The sequence below is a fragment of the Marmota monax genome, unplaced genomic scaffold (genome assembly GCF_021218885.2).
Source record: "Marmota monax isolate L192 unplaced genomic scaffold, Marmota_monax_Labrador192_F-V1.1 WCK01_AAM20220418_F8-fsc00028, whole genome shotgun sequence".
Lineage (NCBI taxonomy): Eukaryota > Metazoa > Chordata > Mammalia > Rodentia > Sciuridae > Marmota > Marmota monax.
This window is the reverse complement of record NW_026694779.1, coordinates 12,631,726-12,656,538: the sequence shown is the minus strand read 5'-3', so window position 1 is coordinate 12,656,538 and position 24,813 is coordinate 12,631,726. Positions and strand designations below refer to the sequence as shown.

Below are 24,813 nucleotides of genomic sequence, written 5' to 3'. Positions count from 1 at the left end.
ATGTGCTGGAAATAGATCTGTTTTCAGCTGAAAACATGAAGAAAAAGTAATCCTACCATGTCCTACTGAGTGAACCTAAAAATACAGTGGTGGTGGTGAGCTCAGCAGGGAACTGTGCTTAGTATGGCCACCTTCTATCAAGCAACTGACTGCAGAAGACAACTGGGCAGTACCTTAGGAAGTCTCCAATTAAACAAGTAGTTTCAACATGTATCACCAACCAAAACCCACGTTCATGTTTAAGACAAAAGGATGACATTCTTAAAAAGAAAAGCATGAAACATATTTAAATTTTTATACAGAATATATTAAATGTTAGAAATATTTAAATATGGACTAAGAAATGAATTAATGCAAAACTGGAAAGAGGTCTGGTGGTTAGCGCTGAAGATTTTGGCAAAATTCTGTTTGAAAACTAAACTATATACATATATGTTACTATTCATGAAGAGAATATTTCTATATATACAGATATATACACATATGTATATGTTACATATATTTCACTATATACAGGTGCATACATGCATATATACCACATTATACAATATATGTATACATAACATGTATATTAAATGACATAATTTAAAAATAAATAATCACAGAAATACAAGAATGCAAAGTATACACTAAGAATGAATGGATCTAAACTCTTTAAAATGGAAAGACACTGCAAAAACCCTAAACTTAAATTTCTCTATTTACGAAATAAAACACTTTGTTAATCTCAAATATAACAGATTGCATAACATAAACACTACCTGTAGCTTTCAAAATACCCAGAAAATATACAGGTTAAAAAACAACGACTTATGCATATGGGGGCGGGACGAGGGGAAACAAAAGAAGAAGCAAGTAAGTATGGAATGGAATGGCGGGACAAACCGTCCAGGGCTGTTATAAAAAGAGCCAAGCAGCAGGCCTGCCTTAAGTAGCACATTATTAATTTAATAATGACTTGTGAGGGGAGCTGAGACAGAACACTACTACAGTGCTGGAACACATACATTCCAATTTCAGAACTAGAGAGGTACGAAGAGCTAAAAGAAAACCAAGTACCAAAGTCATGGTGATGTACATGATATACAAAATAGAAAACAAACGACAAGAGAAACAAAAAGTAGAAAATAGACAAATATTAAGACTAAACTGAGCCTCTGGTCTCAATCCCTAACTCTGTGGAGGAAGAATATGATTTTTCTTAATGTGGGTCACCTCCTCAAAGGGGTTCAATTAACATGACCTCCCAGGCTAGGACTTAGGGGAGCTTGTGCTGAGGGTCCTTTTTTGCAGTTCCCCAAAGGAGGTCAAAAATATATCACCACATACGTCATTTTCTTCTTTTTTCCCCACTGTTTTTTTTTTTCCTTAATGTTTCCAGGTTTGCAAGATATATTTGTAATTTAAATGATCTGCCCAGTAAGGACCACTCCTGACTATTCTATCACATTCTTTCCAGGATGGAGCAGCTGCTCCATCCAGGATCCTTAACTGCCTTGTTTTGCATTCTCTAATTGGAACTCATACAAAATAGTAATAAAGGAGTCACATATACACACGTTTTAAGATCTACTTTGCATATGTCATAGAAATCCAAAGAATCACATTGAGCTATTTTCTCAATCTATTTTTTTGAACCAATAGAATTGACACATTGTTATTAAAATTCAAAATGGCCACACAAATTAAGTTAAATACTTTTAAATACCCATTTTACAAGATGTGTGAATATAAACTTACAGGCAAACTGGAGTTTAGCTTCTCTGCTGACAATCGTCCCAAGTGAATTTGTAGCAAAACATTGGTAACTTCCTGTATCCCAGTTTCTGTTGGGGTTAAAAATCACAAGATTTCCTCCATTCAACTTGTAACGATGTTCCAGACTCATATCAATATCACTGCCATTCAGCTGCCATCTGCAAAACAAATGTTAATTTTTTTGTCCTATTAGCATTTTTAAATTTAAAAGACTCTCCATCATAAAACCCACTTTACACATTATCCCCCTTATAAATGAAAGGTAAAGTGTACACTCTTCCAGTATTACATAATTAAAGAGTAAATGTGTCCATACAACTATCAGAAACAGAACGTTAAAGTCTCAAACGAAGGACAATAAATTAGCCTCTAAAAGTTAAAGATTTTTAAAGGTTTCCTGAAGAGGTGAGAATAATTTAGTTTCTTCACTAGTGGGAGAAATTGGCTAGGTCTGTATAGGCAAAGATAAAGTAGAAAGTTAGGTAATTATCTGAGACACTTCAAGCCAATCTCAAGCTGAGGATGAATCAGGGAAAGAGGACATTTCTTTGATTTATCTGGACTGACTAAGCACATTTAATAAATTAATTGGATAAGTGTTCAACTATCCATTTCAATTTGTCTGGGTAAACACCTGTTCCAAGGCATTCTACACTTTTCTAATCCATCACAGTGCTTTTTACAAAATGGTACACTGTGGTAAAATACCCTAAACAGCACCTGGGGGGTCCCAGACAGTCCAGGCACTACCCTCAGAGAAACAGTAATCAACAAGAAGCCAAACAGAAAAAGGCAAAGAGAGAAGAAATATGTTTCCTTTAAATGAGTTTTTAAGTGAAAAATTGGGAGTTTTAAAACAGTACATATACTTGACACCACAAAGCTTTCATCTTTAAAAGTCATCTCCCACAATCTCAAGAACGCATTTATTATTATGAATTAAGGTACCCACCTCCCGGATAACCCAATTCATATAATAAATCACACTGTCATCGGTTCCATAAATTTTAGCACATTGCAACAATCATTTCAATTGCTCTTCATTTAAATATTGAGATTGTTGAAATAATGTCCAACTTGCAAAACGAGAATTTCTGTATACCAGTTGTTGAGCTGTTAGCTGTTCCCAAAACTATTGACTGTGTCAGAAATGCTGCTCCTTTGAATTCTTGCTCAGAGTTCTTCAATTATTGCTCTAAATATTCTTTTATCATTTAGTCACTTTCTTAAAACCAAAGCTTTTTTTGTGTGTGTGTGTATGTTTCTTTTTGTATTCACATACAAGTTCACCAGGTCTAAGGCAACAAATCTAATGAACAGAAAAATGAAAGTAAGGAAAAAAACTTGAAAGACCCAATTCTTTTCATGTGAACTGAAAAGAAAAAATATATATACAAAAATACAAAAAGCAGTAGCCTCCTTCTCATTTTTGGCAGAACTCTGCTTCAGTTTTTTGTAGAGTTTCCCCATACGATTCTTCCCAAGGGCAAGTCCATATTTGCATGAGCATTCTGGTTCATTTTATTTTACTGAGAATTATACTCTACACTTAGAGTCTTAAAGTTGAACCATGAGCTTTTATGAACCTCTCTCCTATTCCTCATCCTCAAGTCCTAGAACTCCAGAAACTCAGACAAGGAAGTAAAGAAAAACTGTCAACTGCATTATCTGGACATCCTGATCCTCTGTTACACAAGAGGGCCTGCAGATCTGCAACAGTGGCATCTCCTAGTTTGCTGGTCTCTACCTTAGTCTCTACCTGTGTCTACAGAATCAGAGCCTGTGTTTTAATTAGATAATTAAGAATTCCACATGCATATTCAACTTTGGGAAGAACTATTCCGCACCTTGGGCAACATGCCCTACGACTATACAGTAGACACCAGGGTGAAAGAGTGCTCCCTCTCCAGTCAGCCACTTTCATAGTCAACAAATCTTCCTTCCTCTAATTCAGTGAAAATACATTTACTGAATGCTTCCATGTCAGGAAATATTCAAAGTTCTCAAATCATGGTAAAACCTGCCCCCGTCCATGGAGCTAACATTTTTAGAGACATTTTTCCAAGATTCTTAAGTTCTTGACCCAACCTCTGATTCCACCTGGTGGAGTCTTTAGCCCTAGCTGAGCCTTTCATGAAACAGCCTAACAAAAATAAAGGGGGATGGGGCTGGGGCTCAGTGATAGAGCACTTGCTTAGCATATGTAAGGCACTGGGTTCCATCCTGAGAGAGAGAGAGAGAGAGAGAGAGAGAGAGAGAGAGGAGGGAGGGAGGGAGGCACTGTGCCCATCTACAAAATAAAAAATAAATAAAAGAAAAGAAAGGGGATCCAGATGCAATCCAAGTGCCCATTGGTCTATCTGTGGGTCTCACTCATCACCAGCTGCATGTCCATGAGCCCATTTCTCAGCTCCCCTTAATCTAAATTATTAAAAAGGAATGAAGACAATCCCATCTTTCCCATAGGGTTGTTCTACAGATTTACTTAGACAATGCATGCAAGGCTCTCAGCCCAGTGCTGCCACAGATAGGCAATGGGTGAACGCATCTGTTAGTGCTGCAGGTGGCCCCAGTGACAACCGCAAACCCCACTGCCCCTTTGCTTTGCTTCTATTTTATTCCCAAGAAGCACATATTGGTTAAATGTCACCTGCTCCATTCAATACTTCTGGCCATTCCCCCTCATGGGGATCAGATGGCGTTTTCCCCATATGGTGAGTCTGCATTTGCATCTTCTCTGAGAATTTAGCAAAGGAAGAGGCAAACACACGCTGGGCCTGACCTTTAAAGAATAAATCTGACAGCAAATCACAAGTGAGTGGGTTTAATTTTTAAAGTGTAAATGGTTTGTCAGATACTAAGTGACTCAATGCTTGAGTGAGAAAATCTCCTCTAAACTCAAGTCAAGAAAGATACAGTTAATTTCACATCCTTCTGAATGGAAGACCCCAGTGACAGAGGGTGCTTATGCTTTCTGTGCCTGCAAAGTGCAGTTTGTATAGGAGAAAAAAAAAACTGCATTTCAGAGAATGAGCTAGAATGGGCCTGACTAAGCACTTCTGATGAATTCATTTGAAAATGGTGTTTTTGTGTTTAGCTAATGAATAATAAAGGCACAGGAGCTATACAGAAAATTGAAAGGGATAAATAAAAATATGGAGAAGCACTTCTTCTTGCCTACTTAATACTTGAAAGATTTAAGAGATTACAAACTACGTGGGAAAATACTTTATTTCAGCAAAGTATCTAAGATCTAAAAGCTATCATCCCAAAGTTGCAAATAAAGAACCAAAATGGAAAAGATTTGTTCCATTAAGCATAAAACACGTCTCACTTCCTTTAGCTCAGTTTTCATCATATAGACACAATCACCAGATTATTTGTGATATCAAAAGGCAAAATTTCTTCTCTTTTAAATGTTCTACTACTCCAAAAGCACTGGTGCATTTGTTTTAGCAAACCCTTCAGAGTTAAGATGTCCCTGAGCTATCTTTAGGAATGTTAATTTAACAAAAGTAAAATAATTATTTTTATCCTTCCTAAAACTATTCATCATTAAGTGGAACTCATCCCCAGGTGATATAAAATATCTCAATATCTTATTAAATATTGATTGTTTTTCCTCTCGCTGAAAATACATGAATTCAAAAGTTCTCTTTGTTAAAATTCCAAAATGTGTATGTATTCTCTGGACCTGTGCTTCCAAAGGTAATTTTATCTTGGAAAGTAAAATAGTGTGCCTATATTCCTAAGGCAAAATATTCGTAGCTAGACTCAATTTCTAAATATGTCTCATTATCTTCTTCTGTATATAAAAATCTTCTGGAAAACTGAAACATACACAGTTCCTTCTTTGACAGAGTATGGGTTTAATCAATCTGCAAATTATTCTCATTTACTTTGCTGGAAATTGTAATCCAACTGTTCAGGCTTTGAAAGCACAACACTCAATACTAAGTGTGACAGGTAAATGGCACACTCAGGTCATAAATCTGGAAAGCTTTTAGAAATAGAAGTTGGCTTTCACTTTTGTGCATTCATAATCCTTTGTACATCTTAGAGGTGTCTACTTTTACCAAGGAATGGCAAAGTGTAGGATGAACTCTAACCATCAGACTGCCATCTTTCTGGAATGTGAAAATTATTTAAAACTTCATAAATATATATTTGCATACCCAAATTTTATTCAGGAAGGCTTAAAGCCAATGATCAGAAGCAAAGGCTCTTGAGGCTATGCACACCAGCATTTCAATCACATAACATCTGTGTTGCACTAGAGAAGCAGGCTAACCTTGTAGCTTCAGTTCAGTGGTAAATGTCAGGAGATTAAGCACCTTCGCATAATCATCATGTAACACTCTCCATTGATCTTATGAATTCATTGTCAGACTTCAGAGTTCAAATGCTTGTCGTACATGAATTAGGATTTGCTTTTAGAATCCACGAGTGCATATTTCACAAGCCATTGCATCTCAGTCTTTGAGCTCTCATCCCCTTAAACTGGTTTGTGTGGAGGTTCCACGGCAATGTGTGTCTGGATCAATAAATGGATAGCAAATACCTGGAGTACTAGCATTAGATATCCTGGTCTGCAGGTCTACAGGAGGACTTACACAACTGATGTCCACTTCCACATTTGGCACATCCTCTACATAAGTGGGATGCTGACTGGGAATGTGAAGTGAAAAAGAAAACTGGGCCAAGCCTAATACAATAGAAGGGTAAAGTCTAACGCAGATTTCCACCTAAAAAGAACGTAAACACAATTTCTTTAAAATGACTGCATGTCCATGGGCCAACAGGTTTTAAATCTTGAATATAAAGCACAAGGTGCCTGACATAGAAGATATTTCAAAACTGGTAGTTACTACTCCTAAATGATGAAAATGATAACTGCTATTTCCAGGAAATAAACTAAAAACATAAACTAAGGGTATACGAATCACTGCCATCAGACACAAAGAACAAGCTGAAACACGTACAGAGACGGGATGAATGTGTATGTAAACACAAATTCATGTATAATGAATTCAATCAGCATAAAAGTCTAAATTTTCAGAGCTCAAAGGGACTTATCTTAGAATAGGGGCTACTGGGAATTGAACGCTGGGGACTTAAAAACTGAGCCACTTTCCCAGACCTTTCTTTTATATTTTATTTAGAGACAGGGTCTTGCTGAGTTGCTTAGGGCCTTGCTAAACTGCTGAGGCTTCTTTTGAACTTGTGATCCTCCTGCCTCAGCCCAGAGCCACTGGGATTAGAGGTGTACATCACCGTGGCCAGCTAAAGGGGCTTTTCAAAGCATATAAGTCCCGGTGAATGGTGATTTTCAATAACTGCAGGATTTCTACCATCAGCTTCCTGAATGAGATGATTACTTTTTCCTCTACCCTAGGCATAACTAATTTCACACAGTCTTTACTCACTGAAGTCATCCAGTCAATAAATAATATCAAAATGGGGAATTTCATTTACCTGACTAGTTATTAATTATTCACCATTCAGTTGTAATTAGATATGACAATCTGTTACATAAAACCACACTAGTATGGAATAACAACAGTGAATACAAACACAGATATATTTTGTTGTCAGTATTATTTAAGTCACCAAGCTCTAAAGTGAGTCTTTTCACTTGAACTTGGTGAAACACAATTAGGGAACATCACCCTTTGAAACTGAAATGAACAAAACTGAAAATAAATTGAATGACTTCTGGTGGTTTAAAAAATAATCTCAAGATGTGATTCAACTCACGGTTGATTGTATAAAGTTATTGTCCTTCAGGATATCTATTCTACCACACAAAAGCTGGTCAGGAAGATGGAAGGAGAAATAACATTATGAAGAAAAACAAATCTCACATTTTAGACCTCAAGACAAAACAAAGCAAAAAAAAAAGTAAATAACACTTAAGTCTTTGGGGAGCTAGGGTTGGGTTGTGGAAATATGCCCACCCTTAACACTCGTTCAATCAACAGGCAATACTTTAGTTGGGGTTTGACAGGAAAATTAGGAATTTAATCACAGAAGCAATTTGTGGTTTTTAGATGCAGCTTTCAAGTTAATAAGCAAATGCATTTGTGTTCAAATGCAATGTTTGTTAATATGTTTACTGAAGTGATGAGAATAATTGCAGCCCTTGAAAGAATGAATGTCTGAATTTGCATATTCAATACTTTATCCAAAAATAACTAGTTAGGCTTCAGCACTAATTGCTGAAGATATGAGTTAAGTTGCAATGCTGTGTTTTTTTTAAATCTGTTTTATGACATTTATTCTCATTTCTCACTGATAAATTTTGTAAAATTATTATGTATACACACATATGTGCTTGTGTGTATATATACATGATATATTATGTGTGTATATATATATGTATATATACACATATGTATAAATATTTCATGCAGCTACACTATATGAAAAACAACTCTCACTTTACATGGTTATAAACTAGTGCAAATCAATCAAGGATCGTCTTTAAATGATTCCAAGCAGAGTTCCTGAAAATGATTGCTCTTTTTGCCGACTGCATTCATTTTATCTTTGCTTGGTAGCAGCTTATTCACAGTTCTTTGAAAATGCCTCTTCTCACATGACTCTGGTCCTGCCCATCAGAACCTTCCATGCCTCAGGCCTTATCAGTTGGCTTAGAAGAGAAAGGGAGGGGTTAGAGGGGAGGGGAGGGGAAGGCACTGAGGAATTAAATTGACCAAATGATGTCATGTGCATTCAGAAGTATGTAACAATGAATGCCACTATTACATATAATTTGATGCAGTGATACAAATAAAGTAAAATTATATGAGAAAATGTTAAGTGTAACAAAAAGACTGTGAATGTGATATTTGTGTTTGATCGATATGATTATATCCTGTCTCCTCACCCCACTGTAAAAACACAAGAAAGAAGAACAACAACAACAAAATAACATGATTTATTGTACGACAACCTTTCATGTCTAAAACCTAACCTTTACATTTCTTCTGGGTATTGATTGCTGACAGTATTAGCTGTGTTTTTGTCTCACATTTTTCTGATATGATCCAGGGCTTTTGAAGACACTAACAGGAAAAATGACCTCTTTCACCAGTGGAGATTATGGGAGGATGTAAGGGACCTGGAGTTCTAGGCAGCGATCTTGGACACCTGCAGAAAACCTGTCTTGAAATGAGCCAACAGAGAGGACTCAATCCCAACTCTGTCTTCCAGAATGAACTATTCAGTACTTCTGACCTTCCGATCCTCCAGGACATTCTTGACTCCTGAAATATGGTCCAGTCCCCAAGTCCTTATTATTTTTTTCTATGCTATGGATCGAGCAGTCTAAAGTACTTGTAACATAAGGATGAGGGGCGCACTGACATCACCTTTAGGAGAGTTACGGCCTATCTGGTCATGGTAGAGCTTATTTCAGTACTGGTAGGATGCAGTACAATGGCCAGGCTGGTGCTTGGGCAGGTCATCCAGAGCTGAGGGCACTAAGGCTTTCTGGAAGAGATGACACTGCAGCTGAGTTTGAAACACCCTCCCCGTACAGGTTGTCATCTGCTGTTTGCCTCAGGAACTATAAATACTGTTTATTTTTTACAATCATCCCAGTCGTGTCAATGTTTCTTTGCTCTCAGTGGCTGTTTGGGAGTGTGGGGATGGTGTTCATAAGCTGGAGAAGTCGGGATACTGAAATAAGATAAGCCTCAGGATGAGGCAGAGAATGGACTGAGAGCTGACTGAAAGGATTATGTTTCTTAAGGGCTAAGAGAATTTTCAGGAGCAATAACTATTATTTGCCTGGGGCCATAAAAGTAAAATAACTGTGATAGCAGATCTTACATGGTGATTAAAAAAAATGTAAGAACAAGTTGGCCAGTAATCAAAATTATGCTTAAAAATGTTACTCAGTATTATGTGATGTTATGATACATGAAACACACTAGGTAGCATATAAGCCATATATGTTACATGTATTATACAGCAAGTATGTACTATATATTCAATATATGGAATATATATAACACATATGTGGAATTTATAGTATCAACATAATACACAGAAAAACAGAATGAAATATAAAGTACAATGTATAGTACTCTGTGTGTATGTGTGTGGGTGTGTGTATAAAAGAAATAAATTCAGACCTCCCTTCCTTCCATCCATTCCTGGTTCCTTCCATCCACTCTTGGAATAATACATGGTGAGCAGAAATTGATGTATTATTTTTATTTTTCTTGTTATACTGAATTGTTTTAGTTGACTCTTACCAATTTAAACTTGTGTAGGATGTGATTCCAGGATATGAACCATGTTTAAGAAAACTGAGGCCAGAAAATATCTCAATTTGCAGCCATATTTTGCTCTTACAACTTGACTATCTAAGATTCTTCACTCTGTACTTAATAACAGTTTACTTATTCTCTAAAGCTGGATGAGAATGAGATTCTGGTCACTTTTTTATAGAGAGAGAAAAAATGGAAGAATATTTGAAGGGAAGTGCTATGGGTCCAGAGGTTGATCTAGGGCAGCAGTGTCCAATAGAACATTCTAGAAGTATTAGACATGTCTATCTGTGCCATCCAATAGGATAGCTATGAGCCATGTATACCTACCAATCACCTCAAACAAGGTTGCTGTGACTGAAGAAGTGAGTTTTTAATTAATTTTAATACAACTTATTAAAAACTAAAAGTCTGAAAGGGCCACATGTGGCTATGGAACATCATAGTGGACAGAAAGCACCAAAGTCTTATGTTACACTAAAGTTGGAAAGCTTGGAACCCATCTGAGCCACATTAAACCTTAGGACTTATTTCCTTCATCATACTTTATGTCTCAATAGAAAAGCAGAGTTAACACTAAAAGCTGAGAGTCTCTGGATGGTAACAAGGGGCCGTTTGTGAGAAGCAGCAGGACCACGGGACAGGCTTGTGACTGAACGTGGGCATTTCCTATCTGCACAGCATGTCTATCCTTCAGGCGGGCCAACCTCATTCACATTTATGACTCTCCTGCTCCCTGATTGGTACTTATGTATTCTACCCCAGCTCAGCTGAAATGTGAGGTCCCTCTACATGCTGAACAGCATCAGCGGAAGGAACCACAGATCCTTCCATTTGGGGTCTTTCAACAAAGGCCAGGCATTTCTAATCCCCTGCAAAATAGGAGAAAAATTCTTTTTAGAAAAAGTATTCATCCTTCGTCAGGGTAACCTCTTTCAGCACCCCCAGCAGTTTCTATGAGACTGAACATTAATTAACCTTTAAATACAGGCTTTTGGGCTCAGGCGGAGAAATGTGAGAGAAGGAATAAAATTCTCAATTATACCCTAAGATGAGTCATTTCTCTTGAGAATTTCTGAACTTTTAGATTTCTAATATGGCCAATTAAGAGCTCTTTTTGCCCAATGGGAAAATAAAAAAGACAAGATCCCTCATGAGACAAGTCAGCCTCAGTCTCTAAGACAGGCTCTGGATTTTCAAAGGATGTTCTTTTGTAAGACTCTTAAACTTTATTCTGAATCTTTGGAAGCATGTTTGGATTGCTTTTAACAAATGCTTTCATGTGAATCCCTCAGTCCCCTCTTGGGATGGCTACCTATCCATCTTTCTATATTTCTCTCTGTTTATTTTTATAAACAAATATAAAAAAAAATCTTTTCTCTGACTTCATAAAAAATTTCTCATATTCTTCTTTCTTAGGTTTTTTGCTATTATATGTTTATACTATTTATCTGAAGGATAGTAAAAAAATGAATAAACAAGTATATCTTCTTTAGGAAAATGTAAACATAATATAGAATACTACCTACTTGACTCTTAAATGGAAAAGTTAAAAAAATAAAATAAAAAGCTAGCCCAAAACAAAGGTCTCATCTAAATAGATAAAGCTACAATACAACCATATTATTCTATACCCACTTAGTGCACTGACACTATCTATCTCTTATAAAGGTTACATGAATAGCAAAGAGTTGTTTTCTGTTCTAAGAAAGCCTAACATCTATCAGAATGAAAAGAGTTTTGCTTGTGCTTTCAAGGTCTCAGTTTCTAGTGATCATACTGCTTTAGTTTAAATCAAATTTTACATCGGTTAGACATCTTAACAAGAAAACCTTTAAAGCTACAATTGACAGCGTCCACTCTGTTTGGCTACAAGTGGATGGTTTTAAAACAACACCCAGAATGTTAAATTTCCTCATTAATCAGACTTAAAATGAAAAAATCAATCTGAGTCACATGTACTCTAGCCTCAGTTACAGATTTTGTTTAAATTAAAACAGATGGATGTCAAGATGTTATCCCAGGATGTATGATGACACAGAAGTGTGCACATGTAAAACCTCTTCATCAACATTTTACGCACCCAAGCAATGCATTTGAACACCCACACTGTGTGCGGCAATAAATACCTGTTCTGCACACACACCATCACAACGAAAGCTATTTCTAGATTTCTAAGCTCAAGACATCTGGCTCAAACTATTCACACACAATTAGTCCACTCATTAGAAATGCATTCCTGTATGATTAAGTCTTGTACCCTGTCAATTTTTCAGCTGAACCCATTTATCCCCAAAATGTTCATAAGATGAATGTCATGAAATGCAATTTTAGTGACAAGTGAACAAGCACCCACACCTGAGTCATTCGCACGGGTCCTTTATCATATTTAGAGTCACATCTATGAGAACAATCTTCCATTGAAAAGAAAAAACAAATATGCATTTGAAGGTGTCAGAATGCCTTAGAAAAATGCTGGAGAAAATACTTCCAGGACAGTGTTTTGTTAAATCAATCTGTTCACCTTCTACCAAAAGAAGAAATATTTACCAATGTAATATGGGCATACATCTGCTTAATTTAACTAGCTCTAAAATATGGTTTCTCTCTCTCTCTCTCTCTCTCTCTCTCATCATCTCCTCTTTTCTTATTTCTCTAGGGAGAAGCAGGAAAACCTTTCTCTCACCTTTGCCAATTCAGACCAGTAACCTGGTATTCTAAGGTTTACTTTGTTGGAAACACACAGGAGATGCTCATTAAGTATGCTGTTGAATATTTCAGAAGGAGACTGACCTTGATTAATTCCAGAAGCAACCTTCTCACCCATTCCTGACCCAATTTAACAATGAGCAGCAGAAGTTCCATGAGATCCAGAGGACTCCTATGAACCTCCAGAGCTTTACCCATACAGGATTAAGTCGGCTTGCTCTGCTTGTTCTGGGGTGGGGGGTGCCCATCAAAAGAATAGTTCAACAGAGTTTTGAAGGGGACACTGGTAGCACCTCCAGTACCTGCTGTCCCTAAGACATCCTGGCTGTATTTTGCAGTTCCTTACATCAAAGCTGTAATATTCTCTTTATAAATAATCAGTTTCTTCATTTAAGTGGGTTTCCTTATGTCCCTCGAAAAGTAAAAATCAATTATCTTTTGTCATTTAGTCAAGAATATATCCATTCCATCCAAATAACCCACCATCATCTCCAAAATGCTAATATTTTTATATTAAGGTGATGATAATCAATTCTCTTTTTGTCTTTCCTTTTACCTTTCTGTGATGCTTGAAGGTTTCCAGTGAAGTTATTATTTATGTCTTTTTTTAATTTTTAAAAAATTTTTAGTTGTAGTTGGACACAATATCTTTATTTATTTTTATGTGGTGCTGAGGATCGAACCCAGCGCCTCACATGCGTGAGGCAGGCGCTCTACCACTGAGCTACAGCCCTAGCCCCTATTTATGTCTTTTAAATGTAGACTTTAACATGATAAAAAACTAACAAATAGAATATACTTACTCTACATTAATAATTAAAATGGTTTATTAACTACATATTTATTTTTTCTCATTGAATATATCTCCAAATCTATGCCCAATAAAATGGTGGAAGGAAGGATACTGAAATATTTTTTAACTATGATTTTAAATTATCTTTAAAACTGAATTTTACTCACAAAACAGATGTGTTCCTAATGATGACATAGAAATTCAAGCTTATAAATTAAATTGCACTATAAATAAATGAAGAAGCACTGCATGTTTAAGAGATCCTACTGTGTTCTTTAATTGATAAATCTTATCATAAGGTGAACAATCAAATTACACACATATGGATTCAAATGTTCATATAATCAGACGCATGAAACATGTCATACAACTGCAGCTTCCCATACTACTTCCTACTGACAGCATAAATACATGCAAGCAACAAAATTCACAATTGCCACATTTGTTTTTCATTTGCATTTTGAAACTTTTCACCATACCTGTAATGAGGTGATGGGTTGCCTCTTGCTTCACAATTTAAAGTTATTTTTGTATCCTCTGAACCAACAGGGAAAATGCTGTTGCTGGGCTCTTTGATAAAGACAGGGCCTTGCAGGAGAAGCTCACCTATGTGGGTGGGAGAAATGAAAATAATCACAACAATAAGTAGAAGGTATTGGAAGGCTGTATCCTGGAATTGAAGAAGACCAGCAACTGGTGCTTGCTCTTCAAAACCAAAAAATCAGGCAGTTTCTGTCTGCCCCCAGGGTCCCATGCTCTGCAGGCACTGGTTTGTTAAGGAGCCTCAGACAAACCCTCTTAACAGTGCAGAGACACCTCCAAGAAAAAAAATGCATGTTGAAAACATCAACATATAAATAATATGACTTCAAACTGTAAATAAGGCTGTAGCAATTACTTTTTATAACAAGAAACTATATCTAAGTGTTCTTTGGGGAATATACCATTACAAGACTCTGTATAACCCTCCTTGTGAAAAAAAAAGTTCAAAATCATTTGGACACTTGGGTATCATTTTTCTTATATAATCTGCTGGGCATGCAAATCTTGAGGTTGACCATGCTATTTTTGCCATACTGAATGAAAACCAATATATGGTGGGATTTTCATTTCATTACTAGCAAGTTAAACAAAAGGATATAACACTAAGCAAATGCCTTTCAAAAACAGTTCCTACTACAATAAGGAGAATTTGAACATCCTCAAGAGAATTTCCACATAAACACAAGAACCAAACATCTCTCCACTGTACTGAGTTTGCAAAGGAAAGAGATAATGCCCTCACCAAATGCTTATGCTAAGGCAGTTGTATAATCATTACCAGAACATTTCTGAAAACAAACAAATTCACAGGCGAAAAGAAAAAAAAAATGCTCTTTACTTTCCTTTCTTGGAATGCTCAGCAAAATCGCAGAGGAGTTTATATTGAAGCAGAGAGTGAATAATAGAGTAAACAGTAACAGAGAAGGAAGGCCCATGAATAGTGAGACAAAGAAAATGAGATCAACAGCCTCAAAGGCCCCAGAACTATGAACTTATATTTGTGCTACTTCAAACAGCAGAAACATGAATAAAAATACTTATCACCACCACATCCATGATAAGGTGACAATATGATAATCAGAATAATCCAAGATATTCTGAAAAGAGCAACAGATATCCAGATCTGTCCTCCAGTCTTTAGCATGTTCCTTGAAATTAGTGCCACAATTATTCCAAGGCACAGATAAAGGATGTAGAGCAGCCTAAGAATGCTTAGGTGATGTGAGCAAATTCACACAGCACTTCAGAATGTGCTATACACTCTAAAATAAACTGATTCCCTGGTTTGTGCAAAGACACCTTGCCTTTTGCATAAAGAATTTGGCCTTGCCCTAACTCAGGTTTTTGGCCTTGACTTCAAGTAGGTAATTTATGTCACATTTGATTGGCATCTTTGTTTAAAGCAGGGATGGCCACACTGGGTCTTATGCTGGGACCAGCTAAACCCAGCAGTAGTCTTGGGAGGAGGATTGGTTACCTAGACACGCCAGTCTTTCTGTTATGGACAGAGGCTGGGGGTCCCAGGGTATTACTGCACTGAAGACTGAGTTCAACTACTGTGCAATCCATCTGTGATACCCCCATACCATAGCCCCACTGAATACCGGGAACATCAAGCTCAGCAAGCTTCCCTGGATGGCGAAACAGCTGGTGTATTGTCATACATCAGTGCAGGGAGGGTAACAGGTCCTGAGGATGACACAAGGCTAGCAATGTGCATCCTCTAGGCCCTGCCCTGTGTGTCTCTTCCTTGGGCTAATTTTAGTATAGATCATTTCCCTGTATAATTGTGAGCATAATAGCTTTCAGTGCATCCCATCAGTCCTTTCAGCAACTTATCCAAGTTCAGGGTGGTGTGGGCTCCTCCCCACTGACTCAAAGTGGCTATCAGAACTGAGGGCAGGTTTCACAGTCCAGCTATCTCAGAGCACTCTTCCCTGTGACCCCACCACACATGGATCCCCACATGTGCACCCCACCTGCAGAAGGCAGCTGGCTAGCTTCCAGAGCCCCTGTGCTTGACCTTGACCATGAAGGAAAATGAGACAAGGAAACAGCACTCACTTTTCCCACATATGAAACAATGCACTTCAGAAGAAATGGATTTTAAAATACCCACTAATGGAAAAGGACTGATACTGTCATTTTCTCAGTTTCTCCACCCTCAACCAGCTTACCACATAGACAAGAAAAATACACGAGTTAATTCTTTTCACGGAGTTTGTCAACTTAATTGAAAATGCTCCTGATGTCTGTTTGTAAATATGTTGAACATGGTAGCTTTTTCTGAACATTCTCCTATCATGATAACTTCTGATTTATATATTTTATTCATTTATGAGATGGCATGGAATTATCTTTTTGACAAACATTCATAAATGTTAGATTTACAGCAACAGCAGATTGACATAATGCAAAAAATTGGAAATGATAGATGGGAAAAGAAATCAACAGGAGAAAAATGAAGGACAGATAAGAAAGGGGTGTTTTAAATGAACAAGATAAAGCTGTTATTTTATTTTATTTTTTCTGAACCAGGCATGATGGCATATGTCTCTAATCCCAAATGTGGGAGGCTGAGGCAGGAGAATCACAAGTTCAAAGCCTGTCTCAGCAACTTAGCAAGAACCTCTTTCAAAATAAAAAATAAAATAAATAAAATGGGCTGGAGATGTGACTCAGTGGTAGAGCACCCCTGGGTTCAATCCAGAAATATATATATATATATATATATATATATATATATATATATATATATATATATATATATAAACTTTTTTACAAGTGACCACAATAAAAATCCCAATGTTCACCTTGTCATCATCTAATAAAAGTCACATCTCAAGTAATGCTCCATTTCTCCTCCAGATACCACTATTAATTTTAGATCAAGAGGTGAAGTAATAAGAAACACAGTTTCTGAGACCCTTCTGAGAGAATTGTGACAAGAGCTAATTTTCTAACCTTTGTAGAGTGTTCTCCAGGTGTGACCCCATCCTAAGCAACCACTCTCTTTGCCTCCCTGACCAGGGCAACCCGGGCCATGCTGTCTGTGTTTCTCCTCCTCAGTCACACTGACTTTCTTGACACCTCTGAGCTTGCATGGGTGGTTTCTTTCTTTTTAATCCTTCAGAATTTAGCATAAATGTCATCTTCTCTACTAAAACATGACAATCCCTATCTGAAGTCATTACTCATGTGTTTCCACCAGTCACACATGCAAGTCCAACTCACGGTTCCGCTGGATCTCCATATACAAACACCATACACATGGGTACCAATGGTGCTGTCTTACAATACCTCAACTTGACAGCTTTCAACTTTACACTGGTGTCAAAGCAGTGTGCATTCAGCAGAAAGCATACTTGGAACTATAAATTCCATTCTTTCCATGGCCAGGGATGTGTGAGGCAACCCTCTCTCATGACGTTGAGCAGCCATAGCAAGCCCCATAATACCCAGGATCACAAGAGGAAGCAGCTGACAGTCTGTTCCACAGTGCACCTGTTGCTAAGCCAGAATGCTAGGTAAGTGAGGTGAATCTAGTTGTGATTCACAGTACTTTCAACTCACAATGGGTTTATCAGGACCTAATCCCATATGGCATAAGTTGAGGAGCAGGTGAATACATGTTATTTATTGATCTGTCTCATTCCTTGGAGTATCCCCAGCTCTTAGAGCATGGTAGATATTCAACATTTTTCTACTATTGAACCAAATAAGATAAATTAAACAATAATTCTACAAAACACAGATATTATTTTTAACCTGGTCATTGATAAAGCTAAGATTTTAATTCCTGGACTTAACCTCCTACCTTATATGTAGTTTGGCCTCCATAGAAGTGGGACACAGAGATTAAACAGCCCGAACATGGTAACGGTTTTTTGATGAGATACGTGGAATCAGTCCCAGGGTTCACATTCCTGGTTTGTTTCCCTTTCCAGTAATCCACACCACACTAAATACAGTTAGAGGGGAAAATTAGCCATCAGCCTGTGTTTTGAAAGCCAGCGTTTCCCGATGACACTGAAGTTAACAGCCCATGAGGCACATATCCACCGACTCTGAAATTTACAGCTCCTGGAGGCTCTCAGGCTATCTGCAAGCACTTGGGAGCCTCCAATGAGTCTTAAAAAGTAAGTACGAATTAATAATCAAAGGTGTCAGGCTAGTCCGTGCTTTATGCTCAGAAAAAAAGACAAAAGCCACTCAGTCTTGCTAGAACCAGAATAAAATAGGTGTTCAGAGATGCTGGGGCATAATGTTCTAGTCTCTTGTCAGCAATATAAACTTAAAGAGAATACATTCTGAAGTCTTCACTAATCTGAAAGAAATCATCCAATATTTTCTTCAGAATGAATTTTGATCCTCAAAAGGGGAGAATCTTGGCAATTCACACACATATTCATAACCAGCAAAAAGGAGTGTGAGTGAGGACAGAAGGGGCCCCCTGACTAACCAAATGGATACCACGCAACATTCAGATGGATACTAAGTGTCACTTTTTGTGACAGGGGCATTTTTTTTGATATGCTAGCCTAGCTCCAAAGCTCCATTTTAAGTTTACGACGGAAAATAAAGGGTATATAACATTTCCAAACAGGACTAATAAGTCCCCAAATCCAATCCTAAGGTGTTATTTTTTTTCCCCAAACACCCACAAGCAACTAGGAATAACTGCCTTTGAATGCAAGTACAAGCTTTATGGGCTCCTGAGGTAATGCCATGTAAAAGATCAAACTGTGGCCGATCAATTCTAATGGTCACATGCCATACAATTTTCATGAAGACTGACAGAAATGTAGACAAGGGATCTCAGGCTGTAACAATGCTTTTACTAAAATAAATAGAATTCCTAAAAGACAAGTGATGTCATCTCTGAAATTCCTAGGGAAACAGACAGCCCATCTTACTTTCCCTTGCTGATTTACACCCTAACTGCATCAGAAAAAAACAACAGTGCATTTTGCAAAGAAAAGGACAAATTCTAAAAGGCAAGGTAATGTTACTGAAGATGATTTTCTCCAGAAAGTGGTTCTAGAATGGAATACAGATGTCAAAACTAAACAGAAGGAACACTAGCTTGGGTTAAAGAAAGCGAAATAAATATTCTGCCAAAGAGATGAGATCTGTACTCCAGACCCAACCATTCCACCCCAAATAATTCTTAAATGCAGAAACATTTTAAAATCATATGACACCATCATTTTTGGCATTAGTGGTATAAAGCCAAAAAATCCCAAGAGGAGGAGGAGGAGGAGGAGGAAGAGGAGGAGGAAGAGGAAGAGGGAAGAGGAGGAGGAGGAGGAGGAGGAGGAGGAGGAGGAGGAGGAGGAGGAGGAGGAGGAGGAGGAGATGATGCTTATATTCTTATTTGCTTATATTCTTCCAAAGTTAGGGAATGATAAAGTGTTCAATCTTGGAAAGACTCATTTCTTTAGCCTTATTTGAATGTCAGACACTCGCGGCATGTTGAAAGCTGGCCATGGTGGACACAGTTGTCCACTCCCTGTCTACTGCCTGCTCTTACTTATATCCTCCAGAGCCTGCTTTGGCTACACAGACTGGAAGTGTTCCCAGAATACTCCACAGCTCTTGACTGGGAACAGAGAAGGCAGGGGAGAAACTGCCAAAGAGCATTCAGTAATCTGTTAGGGCTACCAAAACAAAGTAGCACAAAGCTAGAGTCTGTATCAAGAATGGATTACAGTTCTGGAGGATGGAAATCTGAAATCCAGGTATCAGCAGGGTGGATTTCTTCTAAGGGCCAGGAAAGAAGGACCTGTTCTAGATCTATCTCCTGGGCTTGGAGACAGCCAACTTCTCTGTGTCTCTTCAGGCTACCTTCCCTCCATGCCCTTCCCTTTTATAATCACACCAGCCCCAATGGATTCAGGTGCACCCTAATGATCATATCTTAACTAATTACTTTGGCAATGATCCTGTTTCCAAATAAGGTCATATTTTGAAGTACTTATAGTTGTCACTTCAGTATTTTAATTATGAACTAAGGGGTAGAATATATACAGATACATTACACTCCTCATATATACATATATACATACACACACAGTTCCTAATTGGATGTCATATATTATATGCTACATATTTATGTTATATATGTAATATGTATTAGATATAGATTATATAGTAAAATATATTATATGTAGGTTATATATATGATATCACAGAAAAGCCAACCCAAAGACCTTTGAGTTCATGAATCAAGATGGGAAGGAACTGGTAATTAAGCATAACTCCAAACATCATGGGTTAGAAAAATATGCCTCTAGTGCTTATCTGCCATCTGCAGGCAAAAGTTGTACTGTAGGCAACAACCTAGAAATATGGGGGGAAGCAATATAGCATATTTAGGATGAGAAAGGAAAATAAAATGCTTTCTAGAAATAATCAATTTATCTGTTTCCTACACCCAGAAATGTTACTCAAAAATTAGGTTAAAAGAAAAAACAAGGGCTGGACTGGTCATGGGTCCATGGTAGAGCACTTGCCCAGTATGTGTGAGGCCTTGGGTTCTATCTTCAGCACCACATAACAAGAAAAAAAATTACAAAAAAAGAAAAAGATGATAGAGCCTGGCACACATCTGGACAATAGAAAGCGGTAATGCTTCAAGTTGCTAAATTAATAGTTCAAGGTATGTTTTTCCCCAGCCTGCACTTCCTACTTTGTCCAAAAACAGAGAGAAACCACATGGGGAAGAGCATTTGATAATGAGGCAATCATAACTGAAAAGGACCAGTTAAGCTTCACAGAGCCTAAAAATAAATATTCAAACAACACTGTGCTCCTTCCTGGAATGACAGAGACCTTTCAGAGTGTGACAAATCTGTACCAAGAATTACATAAATCCTTTAATTACAACTTGTAAAGGAAAAGAAAAAAAAAAGCTCATGCCCCATACACATCTGTTTATAGAAGGGTTTTCATATACACTGAAATATCTAGATTTTCCTTTGCTTCAATAAAGTAATAGCAGATGTTGATGAAAAGTTTGATCTATTCTACTGGACTGATTAATATTCAATCTATACAGCATTTCAGTAAACAGACATAGGAGAACTTCTCATAACGCATGCTATTTTATGTTCACATTTTTAATCTAATGCCTGTATTTCTTTTTTCTTTCCTAGTTGTTGATGGACCTTTATTTATTTATTTATTTATTTTTATGTGGTGCTGAGAACTGAACCCAGTGCATCACACACACTAGATCAGTGCTCTACCACTGAGCTATAACCCCAGCCCATAATGGCTATATTTCTGGTGGTTGAAATGTTTACAATTGAATGAAGAGGTTAATCCATTCAGTTACACTGCAGGAAATAAGTAGTGCCTTGGGTGAAAAACAGTCTGAGAGGAGACAGGTGGAAGTTTTTGCAGATTTACATGTTTTCATGAGACTTTGTGGCTTTATTTAAATTTGTGCTATTGTCTTATAAATTTGAACTCTCATGATTTGAAACTGCCTAATGCCCTTTCATAAATCCTAGCTCATTGCTGTACCTTTCTTGCTGGATGGTTCCTTAGCAATTCTACTCAGTACAGAAAAAAGAAAAAAAGAAAAAGAAAAACATTAGCATGTTATTTTGAGTTACAGTGTATGATGTGTACAACACACCAAGAGAATATGATCCATTGTCTATTTATTTGAAAAGAAAACACACTTAAATTCCCACTTTTATTATACTGAGTTTCATTGAGCATGATTGAACTATACAAATTTACATGGTTCTCACCAATGATAGGGAAACTAGTTCATTAATCAACTCCTTTTGAAATATTTCTTTAGTACACTGCTCTCCAAGGTTCTAAAAGAGATGATTACAACTGTGGTTTCTATTCTTTGCCAAAGAGTTTGGGTCAAGGCTCTTTGGGCTCAGACACACTTCCCTTCATGTGTTTAAGAAAGAATGTTTCATATCAAACTCTTATTCAAGGCTATTGTTTCTATGAAAACATAATTATACAATAAAGAATTCCTATTATAAATTGGTGGTAATGGAGAGGCTAAGAAGCGATTCTATCTAGTGACTGAATTTTGCTGTAATTTTGCAGTTGTAATCTCATTCAGTAGAAAAAAGGCTGCCTTTCCCTACCCCTGCCTCATTCAGGAGAGGCCAGTGTTGTTTGTCCAGGTCTGAGTGTATAAAGTACCATTGACCTCCCTCTTCCAAAGCAAGGATCCGGCACTTGAACTTCTAGACTACTGTGTGTGTGTGTGTGTGGGGGGGGGGGGGGGGGTAAGCTGGGATAGGCAGAAGGATCCAAGAAGCAGGACACAGAGCACAATCTTTCCCAAAATATCATCTGGAGTAGGAGGCGTATCAGAACTGCTTAGACTTACATTTTTCATGACATAAAATTTAAAAAAAATACTTTTCACATCACTTACTACAAACACTACATGCATGTGTATATGATTACACATTCAGCTGATAAAAATGCTTCTTGAAATAACACCAATCTTGCTGCTTGCTGGACCTCAGCACACCATTTCTTTCCATCATATTCTACTGTATTCTATTCCATCAAATCTGCTTTATCCTATTTGATTGGTTAATCTCACCAAAAACTACTATTCTAACATCATCTCCAATCAATAGGTTCTTAACTTTGTTTTAATGACCCTAGTATAAAAGCACCCCTCCCCTGCCACCTGTACCCAAGATTATTATTTTTTAGGGGAATGGGGGATAACTTGAAGCTATATCCTTCATGTTCTTCACAAACATAACCAATTTCGACAATGAAGGAACAAAAATAAAATCACCTTCAAAATGGAAAGAGCATTATTATTGGTCCCAAGATGTAGTACAGACAAGAAACCCATCGTCACATGTGCTGACCTGTGACATCCTCTGTGGTATCAAGGAGCAGAGAAGCAATACTTAACATTCTTATAATGTTGGCCAATAAGGACCCGTACTTTATCTCATCTTGAAATATGTTGGTTCTTAGTGCTATACAGTGCGGAAAAAGAGTCTCTCTTCCTGGTGTAAACTTGGTTAGCAAATGTGTACATCTCCCAAAATGAACAACCACCTGTACAGCGAAAATAGACACTGACTCCTGTGCCTGTGCTGGACACTGTGTATATGTGTGTATTGAATCACTGAATTTAAGTGAATGTTAAACTCTTGAAGTAAGAAAGCAGTGTTCAATTTTAGCTTTTGCCGCTTTTCTTGATATTGGCGCAGATGATAGGTAAGCGATTCCCAGAGCTAGAAAGGATGAGGTAAATGGGAAGCTCTATATACTTTCCACCTCAGGAGAACCATCTGGTCATGTGCACGGGCAGCAGACACCCATGCAAGGGACATGAGGAAGTTGCTCCCTGCTCTTCCAAAAATCCCTCCTGGCTTCCAGTACCTAGGAACAATCTTCCACTCTGCATTCTTAGCAAAACATGGATTTCACTCAGTACAGTATCTTTGTTCTACTATATATTGCTTTTGCTTATTTTTCCACTCCTACTTCCCTATCCCTGGGCTTTAAACTTTCAGAAGATAGTAAACACGCATTTCTACTCTGAGCACTTATAACATATTTTGTAGGTTAGAAAATTTAGTAAATTAGCATCACACTAGAAATCAATCATCTCTCTGTCTGTCTGTCTCTCTCTCTCTCTCTCTCTCTCTCTCTCTCTCTCTCTAATAGTTTCTGAATCCAGAGGCACTTTACTACTGAGCCACATCTCCAGCCCTTTTTATTTTGAGACAGGGTCTTTCTAAGTTGCTTAGGGCCTCACTAATTTCCTGAGGCTGGTTTTGAACTTGAGATCCTCCTGCTGCAGCCTCCCAACTCTCTGAGATGACAGGCTTGCACCACCATGCCCAGCAAAACAGGAAATCAATCTTTCTTTCCCCATGTTTATTCACAGGACAGCCTAAGCAGATACCCTGTCTCTAATTGTAAAACAGTCACCCAGGTATAAAATAATTAATTATATAAAAATATCAACTTATGGTAGAAGCTAATTCAGGGACTACAACCATGGCTCTTAGGAAACACCCCCACTATGTCCTTGCAGAGGCACTTACTGTCATTAGGTGGCTATTTCTATTTTGGCATTTTGAGGCTCTACTCACCCCCACCCAGCCACTCTCTTCTGAGTTCTATAAACATGGTACTACACAGGAGTATCTTTGCTAACACACAAACATAAATAGCACTTTTAAGGGCAATGCACTCCACTGATAATCTATTGCAGAACTTCTGAGTGCTGAAGCAAGACCATGTATCTAGGTTTTAATGATGTGAAGGAAAGTACCAGCTGTCTCAGCCATTAAAACAAAACATCACCAAGAAGGGCATGCATCTGCCAGGCTGGTCCATTCCAGGGATCTCAAAGAAAGTTTGCTGTGGTTAAAGTTATTTTCAGGGTAATGAGCATTTGCATAGATCTTACAAAATATGCAAAAATCTCCAAGAAGTCATTTACACAAACTGGGGATTTAGTTAACAAGTAACTGATGTGTGATTCTGACTTTAGGCTCAGTCTTCTTCTGTCAGAATAAAATGTAAGCACGTACCTCAGTTGCCTGCTGGCTTCCCGGGACCCTCCACAATTCCTTTTTTTTTTTCTAATCAGTTATACATGACAGCAGAATGTTCTTTGGTTTGTTGTACACAAATGAAGCACCATTTTTCACTTCTCTGGTTGGACACAAAGTAGAGTACACATCGCATCATTCGTGTAACTAT

General features: G+C 37.6%; 1 protein-coding gene across 4 annotated transcripts in view; it reads right to left on the bottom strand.

Moving 5' to 3' along the window:
- Positions 1-24,813, bottom strand: part of Cntn3 (contactin 3) — a 332,030-nt gene that overhangs the window by 209,629 nt on the left and 97,588 nt on the right. For 3 of the 4 annotated variants that reach the window (XM_046425549.2, XM_058573015.1, XM_058573014.1), the window contains exons 3-4: positions 14,019-14,145; positions 1,741-1,916 (exon numbers count right to left, since the gene is read on the bottom strand). In XM_046425549.2, the coding sequence (XP_046281505.1) occupies positions 1,741-1,916; positions 14,019-14,145 (303 nt within the window). Of the gene's footprint in view, positions 1-1,740; positions 1,917-14,018; positions 14,146-24,813 lie in introns of those variants that run through there. The other variant, XM_058573016.1, reaches the window with a different exon arrangement.